Genomic DNA, 14,564 nt, shown 5'->3' on the forward strand with positions numbered 1-14,564 from the left:
AGTTTGCGGCTTCCAGACCCAGACCCAGATCACTGGAGGGAGGTGACAGGAGCCTAACTGCTCTTTCAAAAATAGAGCCGACAGGTTTCCTCCCTTTAAAAACATTAAGCCAACCAATGACACCACACAAAGAAAAGGATACTATTAATAAATGGCATTTCTTTCTTTTTCTTTCTTCCTTCCTTTCTTCTTCCTTTCTCCTTCCTTCCTTCCTTCCTTCCTTCCTTCCTTCCTTCCTTCCTTCCTTCCTTCCTTCCTTCCTTCCTAACCAATCTAGAATCTGTCTACAACAATCCTGCCTGCTTTGTCTGTATAAAGCTGCCATCACTTATAGTATAATAAGCTATTTTTTCATTAGGGAAGACTGAGAGGGGTAGCGGATGACTTAAGTTCCAGTGAGGAAAGTGCATGGGCAAGGCACAACGCAATTTTTCAACCTTTACTCATCGGATTTGCTCTCTGCTTCTACCATAGTTCTATGGCTTTGGTTGGCTTCCTCCAGTGGATGGTACTACAGGCAATCAGGAGACAGAAAGAGAGAGATCTGGGTACTGATTCCCTCACCTCCATCTCTGCTAGGGTTGCAGATAAAATACAGACTGCCCATATATTCAAACTTCAGAAAAACAATGAAAAAAATGTTTAGTATAAGTATGTCCCAAATATTGCATGGGACATACTTATACTTAATTTTTTTTTTTTTCTTATCTGACACTGAAACTTAACTGAGCATCCCGTACTTTCATTTTCTAAATGTGGCAACCCTACAAGTCTGCATAGTCACTGCCGCTCAGGTATGTCCATCAACAGAAGAACACAGCCCCCATCAGGCTGCCTCTCCAGACAGCATCCTCTTTGGACTCTGGCGCCTCGCGTCAGGCTCTGCCATTGCTAGCCTGAGGTGCCATGCTATGCTATGCAGGTTTCCTTAAACCCTACACACATCTTTGCAAACAATCCCTTTGTACTTAGCACTCCTCAAGTTACTCAGGGGTGGGGTGCGCCCTCCGTCCCCTCCCAGGACCATGGACTGTCTATTTGTCACTAAGGACTTCCCGCCCCACTCTCCCGGTGCTGCTCTTTTAAAATACTCCATCACCCGTTCTGATTACAATGTCTAGCACAGAGCAGGTGAATGAATGAATGACAAAAAAAGCTACGGCTGATAGAGTTTTGCAGCATCCCTGTTCTAAGAACCTAAAGGTCTGCTTCCTGACCAGATTACATTCCTACCAGCAAGAACAGAAAACAGTCCAGGATGGACTTGAAGGAGGGGTGGAGTGAGAGGAGACCCAGCCGACAGGCTAGTAAAGACGACAGGTGTCGGTATGCAACAGGTAATTATTGTCCCCAAACTGAACAGCATAAATGCAGGAAGTGGTCACTCTGCCCACCGGCTCTAGAGGTGGACGGGCTCAGCCGGGCACTTCTTGCGAGGAGCCTTCCATGTGTTGCAGCGAGGTGGTCCTGGGGCTGGAATCACCTGGGAGATCCTCACTGCACGTCTGGCAGCGGGGCTGGGAGAGACGGCACCGTCGCTGGCTGATCGGGTATCTCACCAAGCCGCCGCTCCACGCAGCTGGCCCGGGCTTCCTCCCCTATGACGGGTTCGGGGTATGGGACTTCTCATGCGGCCACTGGCTTCTCCCACGGCAAGGGTTCCCAGAGAGAAAAAGTTTGAAGCTGCCAGTTTCTTAAGGTCTGGGCCCAGAAACCCCGTGCACCCCCTCTGCTGTGTGTAGCTGGTCTGAGAAGCCATACCTGCCCCGAGTAAGAGAAGGAGACTTAGAACTCCCTCTCCATAAGCCAAAGACTCTGGAGCCGTCAGTAATCCTCTACAAAGTAGGATGCAAGAGCAGAAATCATACACAATTACAACGGGCGCATAAAGTGATCCAGGAGGATTCGCCAAGTCCATTACAAAGTAAGGAAAGCATAAAGAGTAGGGAAGTTTTGTTCTCCTTATTTGCAAAATTACTTAAATTCAAATTAATTTTTCACACCCTAAAAAGTTTCCAATTATCTATCTGCTGGGCGTAAACCAGGACAGCAGTTTAGAAAGTGCTGGAAAGAAAACGTATTGTAAAATGAATGCTACATATTGAATAGTTTTAAAGAAAAAGGTTGTATCCGGTGCCCTTAGAGGCTGGCTTCCCAGCCAGGCAACGTGCATAGGGCCCCACGCTCAGCACGGTGAGTGACGTTCCGCTTAATCATTGTTTAACAAGAGGGCCATGTTTTCATCTTTCCCTAGACCCTGATGTTGGTGGCCCTATCCTTCGCAAAGAGTGAAAAAGGCAAGGAGGCGTCAATCAGAGAACCACCAGGAAAGAGTCTGCGAGATATTGTCTTCCAGAGCGCGTGGCTGGTGAACTGGTGTGAGGCGACCCATACGTAGCATTTGCTCTCGTGACTCCCCCAAAAAAAGCGAGGGCAAAGTGACCTGCCCTCTGCCTTAGTGACTCAGCCAGTCTGTTAGACAAGGTTTTAGTGCCGGGCCAAAAAACAAAACGAAAAACACAAAAAACCATTATCATCTTTTGAAGTAATGCTTAAAAAGAGCATTCAGAGCCAAATCTCTTCTCAGCTTGCCCACGTTAATGAAAATCAGTCACTCCCTGAAAACAAGAAGCCCACTATGGAGAGAATAAAAATGGTACATGGAACAAACGAGCACTGTTTCTTGATTGAATGGCCCAAATTAAGCCAAACTGTCACAATTAATTAGTATTGATCAGAAACTCCCACCGGTTACTGATGAAGAATGCTGGAAGAAACCGATCAATACTGTTGAGTAGAATTTACATAAGCTCACAACACGTGCCAGGGGCTCTCTGCGAGGCTACGTTCTAGAATCAGTGGCAGAGAGATTTCTTGGGAGACGCAGGGCAACTTCTGCCCTCGGGTCTGAAGCAAGATCTGTGGTGGCTGGAAGGAGGCCCAGGGAGACAGGTACAGGGACCCCAAGGCTTCCTCTTCCTGTGACTGGGAGGGCCAGTCCAGCCTGAGAGGGGGTTCAGTTTCTGAAGACACTTCAGCCCACTATCTACCAAGAACACCCTTTCTCATGAAGGAACGTTAGCATTCTCACGTGCCTCTAATCACAGACGAACTCACGCATATGAAACCTACAAATTTAAACCATCTTATCGGAAAGCCCAGGCTGAGATTCAAGTCGGTTCTCTCTTCTGAAAAGCTGCTTGCTGTGAATTAATTCTATAAGTAAAATTATGAATGTTTCACATGCTTAAAAGAGCAAAATGTTTTCAAGCACTTGAGAAATATTATTTCCATACGAATAATCGATTAGCAGAACATGAGATGTTCCTGTGTCCCAATTAAGGCAGGATTCCAGAGAAAAGAAGGATCGCCATTTTCCTGGTCCGAGTTGCTTCTTGGGCTTAAAAAGATCTTAAATGGCAATTCTTTCAACCTAATTTATACCTTCAGGTTTCCGCTAAGGCATATGGGCCTTCTCCACATGATATGAAACAGAATTCTATCTTCGGCTAGTCTAAAGTTATCCAATGTTCAATTTCACAAAGAAGGAAGGAAGGGGTGCAGGGAGAGAGGAAGAAGAAGGAAAATACGGATAAGCCCATACATTAGCGTATTGCTTCAATGTGTTCATTTTAAAAATTAATGTGGCTGTCCCTGTAACGAGTCTAACATCACACACGTTTCCCAGGGCCAGTTAATGAGCAGATGAGGTGATGGTGCTGCCAAAGACTGGTTTCTGGCTTGGCCAAGATGTAGGCCTGTCTAGCCCATTCTGTTCCATGGGCTCAGACCACAGCCCATCCTTGTTGCCAGTTTGCAGCAAGACCCCAGGTCCAGAGGCATCTCAGCAGGGGATGTCCACAGAGACAATCTGGCGTGTCCGCCTTGCGGGCCAGACAACCACAACTTTCCTCTTGTGATTCGTGTGACCTTGGACAAATCACCGACCTCATGAGGAGTTTCGCCTGACACGGCCTCCCTACCCCCCCGCCCAAGGCTGCCTGGGAATCAGACAGAAGGTCGTGCATGAGAGCATTTTAAGCTATGCAAATGTACACAGATGTAGAGACTGACAGCTAGGAGCAGATACAAATCTCCTCTCCTACTGACGACGCTTCCAGTGGTTTTACTCTGAAGACATTGGATTCGGAGCTCCGTATCCATCCCAAGTATGACCTGCGCCCTGAAGTCATTGTAATGCTCAGCCTGGAAACAACCCCCCAAAAAAAGATCACTGGTATAACTAAGATTAACAGTAATAAATTTCCTGTCGTCACTAATCCCTAAAATAACCTTCAGGTGAGATCGACTCACTTGTTGAACAATATTACCCATTGACCAGGTTTGTGTGCAGAACCTGGTGGTTTAAAGGCCTGGCTTCATCAGCAATTCCAATTTCATTCTTTCTCCCTCTGGATCCATATCAGAAGCAACCTTGTGTGCCCATCCCTTCCTTCTGGAATATAGATCTTCCGAGTGTTGCATGCTGACAGTGAAGAAGGGCACAAACCGCTTTAAGATTTGAAAGCCCTGTTAGGGTTTTATCACTCTGGTTTTGATTTTTTTTTTTTCTTTTTTTTTTTTTTTTTTGGTTGCTCTGAGTATGGAAAAAGAGAGAAAGGGCCAGGAGGCCCCAGATGGAGACCAGAGTCGTTTGATTTTTTTCGCCTTGAAAGCCTCATGTGTCTGTGGTGTTCACGGCCGCGCTCGCAATATGTCAGCACAGGCAAATTCGGGGCTTCCCGCAGCTCGTGGCTTGATTACACTAGCCGGAGACAGATTTAGAGCTTTCTGGCCTGGTAATCGTTGCACACCTGAGAGGTTGATAACTTTGGGGAGGTGCTTTTCCCACCGCCAGGTGCGGGCTATAAACATGGTGAACAGTGTATTTCTGATATGTGTTGCTGCCCAACATTCCGAATTCTTTTTTTCCCCTTTACAAAGAGGTTTAGCGGCGGATGACAAGTTCCCACCTAAACTCCCATTCAGATTTAGGCAGAGCTGGTGTATTAGATCTTCGTGCGGAGCGTCACAGATCCTGGCTGCCAGATGCGGGCACACACCAGCCTGTAGGAACGCTGCCTACCCACCCTGCGGGCTGTGACCTTCCCTCTGTCGGCCCTGCACTCGGGTCTCTCCTACCCTGCATTTGAAGTGGAACCAGGTCTCCTCCCTGATTCAGGGGTTGCATGGCGTGATGCCTCTGTAGCCTTTCCAGAAATTTCATTTCTTCCTCTCACCTTCCATTCAAACATCTTGTGCACAAAAGCAGGATCAGCCAGGCAACATCTCCTGCCAGACTGACCTTCTCTCTCTCTCTCGGTGGCAACAGTGAGCACCCAGTCCCCTTTGTTCCTGGACCCATCCTACTCCCGGCTCATCATCTACCCTCATACACGAGACCGCACTCCACACACCTCCACAGACAGGGAGAGCTGGCAGCTTCGACGTGTCCTAGGCAAAATCTGCCCACATCCTTTTGCAGGTACTGAAAGGTCACCACACACCAAAAGCGCCAAAAGAAAAAATGTGGCTCTCTACTACGTGATCTGGAGCTGAGAGGGGGCTGCTCCGGGGATAAACATTCGGATTTCATTTCTTATTTGCACAATCACACTCAGATTAATGGTAGTGTCTAAGTCTATCTATGAGCACAGATCTTTCTCAATCTCTCTCTCCACCCACTTGATAGCAGAAAAACAAAATTTCAGTGTGTGCGTGTGTGTTTTCTCAAATCCAAAGGAGAGAGAAACTTAAATTTCCATGGTCTGGGTTTTATTTGAAACAAGGAGAGGACAGCACCCAGAATAATGCCTGATCTCACTCGTTGTTAGCAATCATATAGTCATATCAAAGCAAACTGAACATTATGTGGTCCTAGCACATTCCCACACCTACTAGAAATTTCTCCAGCCACCACCTCTTTCCCACAGAAGGGGCCCACCTCCCCAAGCTCGGTACCTGCGTTCTTGCTCACGGACTCACGCCTCAAAGAAATTACACCTGCAGTGAGTTCCACAGGCGGGGAGAATAACACCTTCCTTCTGGACATTTACCCACAGCCTGGGTAAGAGCGGATCCCTCTCTTAAATCACGTGCCTCCATGCCCCCCCCCCCCAAGACAGAGCTTTCTGGAAACAAATGTATCACAGCTCACTAAATCAAGAGAAATCCATTCCAGTTTTAGAAATTCAATTTAGCTTGGGTAAGCCTCCGGGCTCTGAAAGTAAGCTCTGCCAGGGTTTATTATTCGTAAATCTTTCCTTCACGTCGGAGGCTTCCCAGCGGCCACTCTCCTTCCAGTATTTTCCGACCTTCTGTGTCAATAAAACCTTTAACTCTTGGAGTCTCTCTGAAGAACAAGTATCAGGATACAGATCAAGACATCGAGGAAAATTACTGTCTCGCAAAAACGAAAACAAACAAACAAAAAACCTTTTGCTTGTGTCCAAACTGGTGATTGGAGGTGAATAACCTAGAGTCAGACGGTTGTGTCTATATTTACAAATATGGTTGAGTTTAACCCAGCAGGTGAGTTGTAATGGGGGCTACGCACTATCGTTTCACTCAAGGAGGGTAAGAAATGAAGTTCTTGACCTAAACTAGTCAAACAACGAAGGAACTTTGTTCATATAGGAATGAAAATCTCTGAATGAACAAGAGCCTGATGAATTCATTTCTTACTTAAAAAATAATAATTTCTGAATTATTCATTTATATATGAATTCATTCATTCATTATAAATAATTTATAAATTCAATATAAATTTCATAAAAAATGAAATTCATTCATTCATTATAAAAATGAATAAATGAATTCATTCATTCATTATAAATAATTCATTCCTTTATAAATAAACAATAAACAAAATTTCTGAAAAACCCGTCTCCCTACTGCAGATGTGGTGAAGCGCATTTGGGCTTGCTGGGCTGTGTAGCCAGAGGCTGGCATCCCCGAGATTAAGGAAGACTTCAGGGGCATTCTGGATGTGGAGTGGAGAGATGTCATAGTCACAGCTGTAAACACCACAGCGACAACACCATCAGTAAAAATAATCTTGGAATGCCAAGAATCCAGATTCCCTGTCAGTGGCCCTCTTGAGATAATTTTTAATGTAACAAAATTCCAGCAGAGCCAACAATTTCAATCCCTCCGGGGTTCACATGTATCTGACGTGTGTCTTCCGTGAGCTGAATTAGAATCTCAAGGCACTCGTAACTCACTGTTAACGGTCTCCATTGCTTTAAGTGTTAAATGGAGGCCTAAGTAAATTGATAATCGTTGAAATAAGAACACTTTGTCGACAACTAATGAAATTTGGGAATGATCACTCATGATTAATTGACTCCTACCCAACTGTCCTGACATTTTGATGTTCTGTGCCCCCCACTGCCACTCCCACGGCTCCCTGTTCCTTCCCCACATGCAGGCAGCTCCATTTGTGCTAACAGGAAATATACATTCAGCTAAAAGATCTCTCGAGACACCTGTGATGACAGAGTAAAATAATTTGGATTTCAATGGAATGTAATAATAGGTTAAAACAAATTCCTTGGGGCGCCTGGGTGGCACAGCGGTTAATCGTCTGCCTTCGGCTCAGGGCGTGATCCCAGCGTGATGGGATCGAGCCCCACATCAGGCTCCTCCACTATGAGCCTGCTTCTTCCTCTCCCACTCCCCCTGCTTGTGTTCCCTCTCTCGCTGGCTGTCTCTATCTCTGTCAAATAAATAAATACAATCTTTAAAAAAAAAAAAAACAAATTCCCAGATGATATTCTCGTATTACAAATTTAAGAACAAGGAATGAAGCAACTTAGATTTTTAGGAAAACGTCTTTTCGACAAAGTCTTTACCCCAATCATTGTTGGGTTGGTACTGACTTTTGTCTTTGTTCATTTTTAGAGGCAGAACACAAACTCAATATTATAATAAAACGTCAAGTGCATATATCACACGTAAGCAGCTTTGTCTGAAATCAAAGGGCACCATGTTGACCATTTAAATGTACCCAGCACCTCTGTTCTACAATTATCAAATAATCCCTAATTCTAAATATCCCTTCTTCTACTCAGAAGTCAATATCCTCTAATCTATAGAATTATATAAAGGAAAGTTCTGTCCACGGCATCTTGAATTTTGCTTTCCATTGATTTCCGTACCTCCAGAAAAGACACGGTCGGTTTTCACTAGAAGGGATTGGGTTTGGGCTGAAAGAAACGTCATGCCTCAGGACGGCAGAAAGTCGCGTCTTCTCCAACAGCTGATGCTTCTCTCTGGTGCAAAGCGCTGAGTGTGTGGACACGCTTCAGAGGACCGGTGGGACGGGGGCCAGGGTAGAGCCGAGGGGCAGAGGCAGTGGACATGCGGGGTCTGGCCACTTCCGAGCCACGACGCTGCCTGATCTGCAGAGTGCAGTTTCCTCACGCATGACACGGGAGTCACACGGGAGCAGCAATGCTCGGGTGTGGACCAGGTACCCGGGGCTGTGGCCCTCCCCTGGGGAAGCATCAGATCAGAACTCCCTTCTACAGGACTAAGGGATGACTTGCTTTTCTCAGTCACGTTCTCTCAGGAGTTCACAGTGGAATTTTCCCGAGCCCACAGGACATGCGATGCCACAGGATGGAACACAGAGGCGGCTCGCTGTCTTCCGTGAAAGCCAAACATTAAGGAGATTTGCAACAACAACAAAAAATGCAAAACATTGTTATTCTTTCACTAAATAGCTTTTTTCCTTTTGGAAAATGTCATTACTTTTTCATGTAGAATGTTATTACTTTTCCATTTAAAATGTTACTTATATGAACATGTCATGGGTTTATCACTTTATTTTTACTGAATTAATATGTAAACCTTTTAAAAATTTTCTCCCTTTTAGTTTCTAATATGGGAACCAACCCCAAGACCCCATTCTCTGGGTCTTCGAGAATTTTTAAGAACGGAAAGAAGCCAGAAGAACAAAAGCATGAGAACTGTCCCAGAGGCGGGTCTCCAAGAAGTCTTTTGACTGTAAAATCCTGGGATCCTGGGGCTGCGAGGCCAGCAGAGGGCCTCCAGGAAAGAGATGGCTATGAATCCACGAACCAGGGAGACCAACAAGCTGCTGGGGGGGACCCCCCCCCCCGTCATGTTGCCCCTCTCTGCTCTCTGACCTCTGTGCCAACAGCCCACCCCCCCACTCACACGGAGAAGACAGGAAGGGTCCCCAGCTCTGAATCGAGACACACTCTACTAATTCAAATAACGACCTTTCACCCTGGGGTCCGCACACCCACCCTGCCCACTAGGAGGGCCCGAAACAGGCGGGTGAGTCAGCAGGCCACAGAGGAACATTCCAGCACCTGAGTCTTGCTCAGGCCCCAGCGCAGACCCAGCGGAGGACCCTGAAGGCCCCCAGGGAGTTTTCTGCAGCTGGTATGGAGAGCGGCATCACCCACGACAGGAGGAAGGGACACGGGCACAAATCCCATCCAGCACGAAGCAGGACCCGTTTTCCACAAAAGTGAGTTCATGTCATAATCAACAAAAAGGAAGAACACCCAGAATCTAACCTCACCAGGAGCGTACCGCAGTCCTCATTAATATGCGTCCTCCCCATCACGCCGCTAAAGTCGGGGGCATAGGCTCACAGCCAGCTGGGTCTCCGCCCAAGTGCACCCTCCTCCCATTCGCGGTCGCGGCCAGCGCCCCCTCTCCGAGCCTCAGGCCCCACCCACAAATACAGTGATCGCTCCTAAGACTCAAGGCCAGCGTGGACACTCCCGCCCCGGATACGCGCGCTCTGGCCTCTACCACGTATTCCCGTTCGCTGGCAGCTCGCCGCCACCCCCCCATCCAGACCCCCTGGAGCCCGCGCTGTGCTCTGGGTCCTCGGGAGGCCTGAAGCAGACTGTAGAGCCTCCCGTGAGGAGTCAAGCACTTCACAGCTTTCAAAGCACTTATCTCATTTGATCTCATTTTATCCTCACAACTCCGACGATTCTCACCAACCCTAATGAAGAAAGCACAGAACTATATTTGCATTGTAATTATCACGTTGCCCAAAATGGGAGTCCTCCTTTGGGAAGGAAACTGCTCTTATCACTGCATTTAGTTAGCTTGGTTTTCTTTGTAAATCCAGACCATGGTGCTCACCGTGGATTGCTCAGATCCACTCTAACCCGAAGCACAAACGCGCATAGTAAGCCCGATTGCATGCAAGGCGTGACCCCCACCGGCCATGGGCGCAAGGCTGCAGAGCTGACACCAGGAAATAGCTGGACTACTCATGTCATCTTACCATTTTCGCCAGATGTCTTGTCTTTTCCATTGGTTGCCCCAGCACCTTGTCGCTAAAGGCATTAAAAAAAAAAAAAAAAAGGAAAGAAATTGTTATCAGGTATATTCAGGATTATTTTTATCACTTCTAGTGTTTCAAATATCTGTTGCATTATATCATGTTCTATGTTACTTGAGCTCAGGTGGTAAAAACATGGTGCTCATCAGACCAAGAAAGGCTCAAGCCCAGAAAGGATCCATTCAATTTGCACGGACTGCCCCCCTCGCCCACATCCAAGGAACAACAGATGGAAAGCTATTGTTGATGGAGGAAAACCTCATCTGAAATATGAGGGAAACAGCCAACTGTGAGAAAATGAGAATTGTCACTTTTGTCAGTGATGCCCACTACACCATTATGTTCTCAATTCCAATCACAACGTCCAGGTTAAAAACAATTAATAAGCTAAAAAAATATAGTCTGAGCTTCTCCTACTTTGAGTCACCTGTCTGTCATTGTGTAAGCCTACGTTGTGCATTTTCATTTTACCAGGTTGACCAAAAGTATTAAAATCGTATGGTCAGTCTTGGATCATTGGGCTAGATTCTCTGTGAGGTCTGGGGAGCTATGTGAAATGCACTATACATGTCAACATACAAGCATGATTCCTCAAAGCTTATCCAATGACTATCTTTAAATAACACGATTCTCAGAATGGTTCTAGTCCATGGAGAGAGAAATATTGTGTCAATCCAATTTTCTGGTCTTTACTGAAAATATGCTTCAAGTTGGAAAAGATTGAAGAGATTATGAAGTCTCTAATTTTCAGGTGAAGAGTATGCAACCAGGAAGGGAGCCTGATTTGTCTAAGGTCAGGAGCTAGTTGGTGACACAGTCGAGACTAGAAACAGGACTACGGTGCCCAGAGGTTAGAGACTTGCAGGGATTGTCTTGGTTACATAATTATGCTGGGAATAGAAGCAGAGCCCTGGACAAAGAGGAAACCACTATAGGTGACTCTCACTAAGGGGTAAAGTTGTCCTCAAAATTTATATTTGTGTCCAGCCTAAAAACAGTAGCATAAAAATAATTACCAGCTCCCATTAGTGTTCAATGTTGTTATGAGAAATTCCCAGATCCTAGTCAACCCTTGACTAACAGTAGCTGGATCATCTGAAAAAATCTTGCTTTCAGGTTCCGGTTAGTATAAATACATAGGGTGAATGATAAAGACTCAAGTGTACCCATGTTGCCTTGAGCAGAGGATAACTCGAGAGAAGGTGACAAAGCCAAGTGTCCCAGTGTCGCCAAGCCCACTACACACCCCAACCCAGTCACCACGAAGTGCAAATGCCCACCCAATCCAGTCCCATTCTGGGAGGATGAACCAACTCTGTGGCGGAAAGGCGGAGAGGTGGAAGGAGAGGCCACGAGTTGGGAAGGTTACAGAAATGTGGGCCCCTTCGTCATATCTAACTTGGAAGGTCTTGAATTTTCAGAATACTAGATCTGCCCATGCGTTCCCATGGAGAGTGGCTGCAGTTCTTAGCCAAGCATCAGCTGTTCTACAAACTTCATTTAGGTCCCATGTCATGGCATCGTTACTTCAACAGTCAGCCAGGAATAGACATCATCTTCATTTTAAGAAATGACACATTTCTTTTTTTTTTTAATGATTTTTTATTATATTATGTTAGTCACCATACAGTACATCCCCGGTTTCCGATGTAAGGCTCGATGATTCATTAGTTGCGTATAACACCCAGTGCACCATGCAATACGTGCCCTCCTTACTACCCATCACCGGTCTATCCCATTCCCCCACCCCCCTCCCCTCTGAAGCCCTCAGTTTGTTTCTCAGAGTCCATAGTCTCTCATGCTTCATTCCCCCTTCTGATTACCCCCCCTTTCTTTATCCCTTTCTTCTCCTACCGATCTTCCTAGTTTTTATGTTCCATAGATGAGAGAAATCATATAGAAATGACACATTTCTTAAATATAATGGATTTGCAAGCAAAACACCCCTTTCTTCTTGCCCTGTTTTGAAGTCCATTCTTCAACTGCAAGGCTGGGTAAGGTGCACTGAAGGGAATCGGGCCACCAGCACGGAGCATCCAGCCAGCTGCACGGCAGCTGTCGGGGACTGATCACTCCAGTGTTTAAACCCTCCATCCTTCCCCACATAATCCATAGATGGGTCAGGGGGCGTGGCGGGGGGGAGTGAATTTCAGAGAATAAAAGGACAGGGTTGTAGAGTTGAATAAATTAAACGGAATACAAATGCAAAATAGGAGCGCGCTCAACCCTCACTGTCTTTAAATACCTGAAACAGTGACACCTTTCAAATGTCATGAATACCTCATTCCATAAAAATCACATTTTAGAAACCCGAGGAAATCCAACATGAAATGTGCACAGGGGAGAAAAGGAGTTCATTTTTTCAGGATTTCTAAGACAGGGGTTTTGTGTCAGGTCTCATTTGATGGAGGCAAAAGGAAACTGATAGATGTCACAGGGAGACGGTGTCTCGGATCAGAAAGGATCCTGACAAAAAAGAACTATTCACTGGGAGTGCGTCATTTCAGAATTCTCTGAGACCTTGCAGAATTTTTAAGGGAAGGCTGAGCGCGGTGGGGAGCTATCTGAGAGCTTTTCTATCCTGGGGGGTCTAGGGTGGTCATCACACATGATTGTTTGTGTGATGCCACGATTCTTGCCATCTGCCCTTTGTCCTGGCCCTTGGCACAGATGTTCTTGTTTAGGGCCTCTCCTGGTCAGCTCCAGCCCCACCCTAACAACTTCATGTTCCTCAAACACTCCTGGCTGGGACCCTCCACTACACCTTGTCCCCGTCCAGACCCAGCACCTTCTTCCACTACACCTTGTCCCCGTCCAGACCCAGCACCTTCTTCCAAGCTTCCCTAAGTGTCTGGAAGAATAACAGTCCCTTCCTTCATTGGCCATCTGAAATCAGCATCCCTGCTCTGTGCCCATCCTCCTCAGGCACAATGGCATTCTCTCCTCCCACACGTCCAGACAGCATCCCTGTCATCACCCCCAAGACCTCTTCAAGGGACAGAGAGTATTGTGTGAGAAAGCATATTCCACTCAATTTACCTTTAGAATCACAAATACAAAAACTACTCAGCTTATTAGAGCACAGACACATTTTCTTGGAAACTCCCTCTTTCTATATTGTCCTCATTTTGCCCTCAGGAAATGCTCGACAGCCATCTCAGAGGCGACAGGAGAGACGTTCTGATTGCAGCGCGAGCTGCTGGCGGGCACCCCTGCTGCGGAGTCCGCAGAGAGGCAGGGAGGACACGGGAGGGAAGGAGGCAGAACCGTGGCCAGAGAGGACTGTCCCCAACCCTTAAACACTTGCCAAGCAACTCACACGGTTCTCAGAAGGGAGGCGTCCTTCCCTGGTGACGTTATCTAATAAGAAGCTAGCATTCCAGAATTTAATAAACTCCCAATTAAAAGGAGCCCAAATGAAGAGTGGGTACATGAGAGTTCTTTCTGAAAATCTAGTACATGCCATGTAACCGTAAAAAGGCAGGATTGGTATTTCAAGGTATAAATTTTGAAGTAATTCTTCTGACAGTCCCCCTGCACCAAGGGCTACGAGAAAATAACAAAGAATATGGCTTCATTTGGTTTCCCAGAACAGGGAGCCTGAGGCAAACGCATTTGCATGACAACTTTGTTGGAGAGGGTGCCTGCAGTGAGGGAGGAGGGAGAGAAGTCGGCTTGCCAGGTGCACCTGACGGTGGCCTTGCCCCCTCTGAGAGTGGTGTGACCCAGCAGACCCCAGCAGGAAAACGTCAGTGAGTAAGCCACCAGCCGCTGTCCCTCATCAGTCCAGTTCCTGATGCTTCTCGCCTGGGCGATGTCTCACAGCTGGCCCCTACTGGGGGACACGGAGGAAGTGACGCGGCAGGAGGCGCAGCGGTGGGGACACGTGGTGTGACCAGGAAGCACATGCTGTCACTTCACACCTGCCTGAAGCCTGTGGAGCCCACGCTAAGCTGGCCACCACGGGGTCCCCACCGACAGAGTCTGAAGTGACATCTGAAAGGTACCTGCCTCAGCACATAGATTTGTCTGGGTGACTCTTTCAACCGAGTTGCAAAATCACGTTTCATATTCACTACCCCACTGGTGGAATAGACCACACCTACTTTCTGGTAAATAAGTGGTTTGGGATCCATTTCTTCCTTTTCTTTGAGCTTAGCATGGAGATTGAGATACGTCTGACCACCTGTGCACTACACGTAGGGGTCTACACACAACACTAGCACCT

General features: G+C 46.7%; 1 protein-coding gene across 1 annotated transcript in view; it reads right to left on the reverse strand.

The window, feature by feature from the left end:
• Window positions 1-14,564, reverse strand: part of PCP4 (Purkinje cell protein 4) — a 53,001-nt gene that overhangs the window by 16,679 nt on the left and 21,758 nt on the right. The window contains exon 2 of the mRNA XM_008701924.1: window positions 10,280-10,331. Coding sequence (XP_008700146.1) covers window positions 10,280-10,331 — 52 coding nt within the window. The remainder of the gene's footprint in view (window positions 1-10,279; window positions 10,332-14,564) is intronic.

Source organism: Ursus maritimus, unplaced genomic scaffold (assembly GCF_017311325.1).
Source record: "Ursus maritimus isolate PB19 unplaced genomic scaffold, ASM1731132v1 scaffold_4, whole genome shotgun sequence".
Lineage (NCBI taxonomy): Eukaryota > Metazoa > Chordata > Mammalia > Carnivora > Ursidae > Ursus > Ursus maritimus.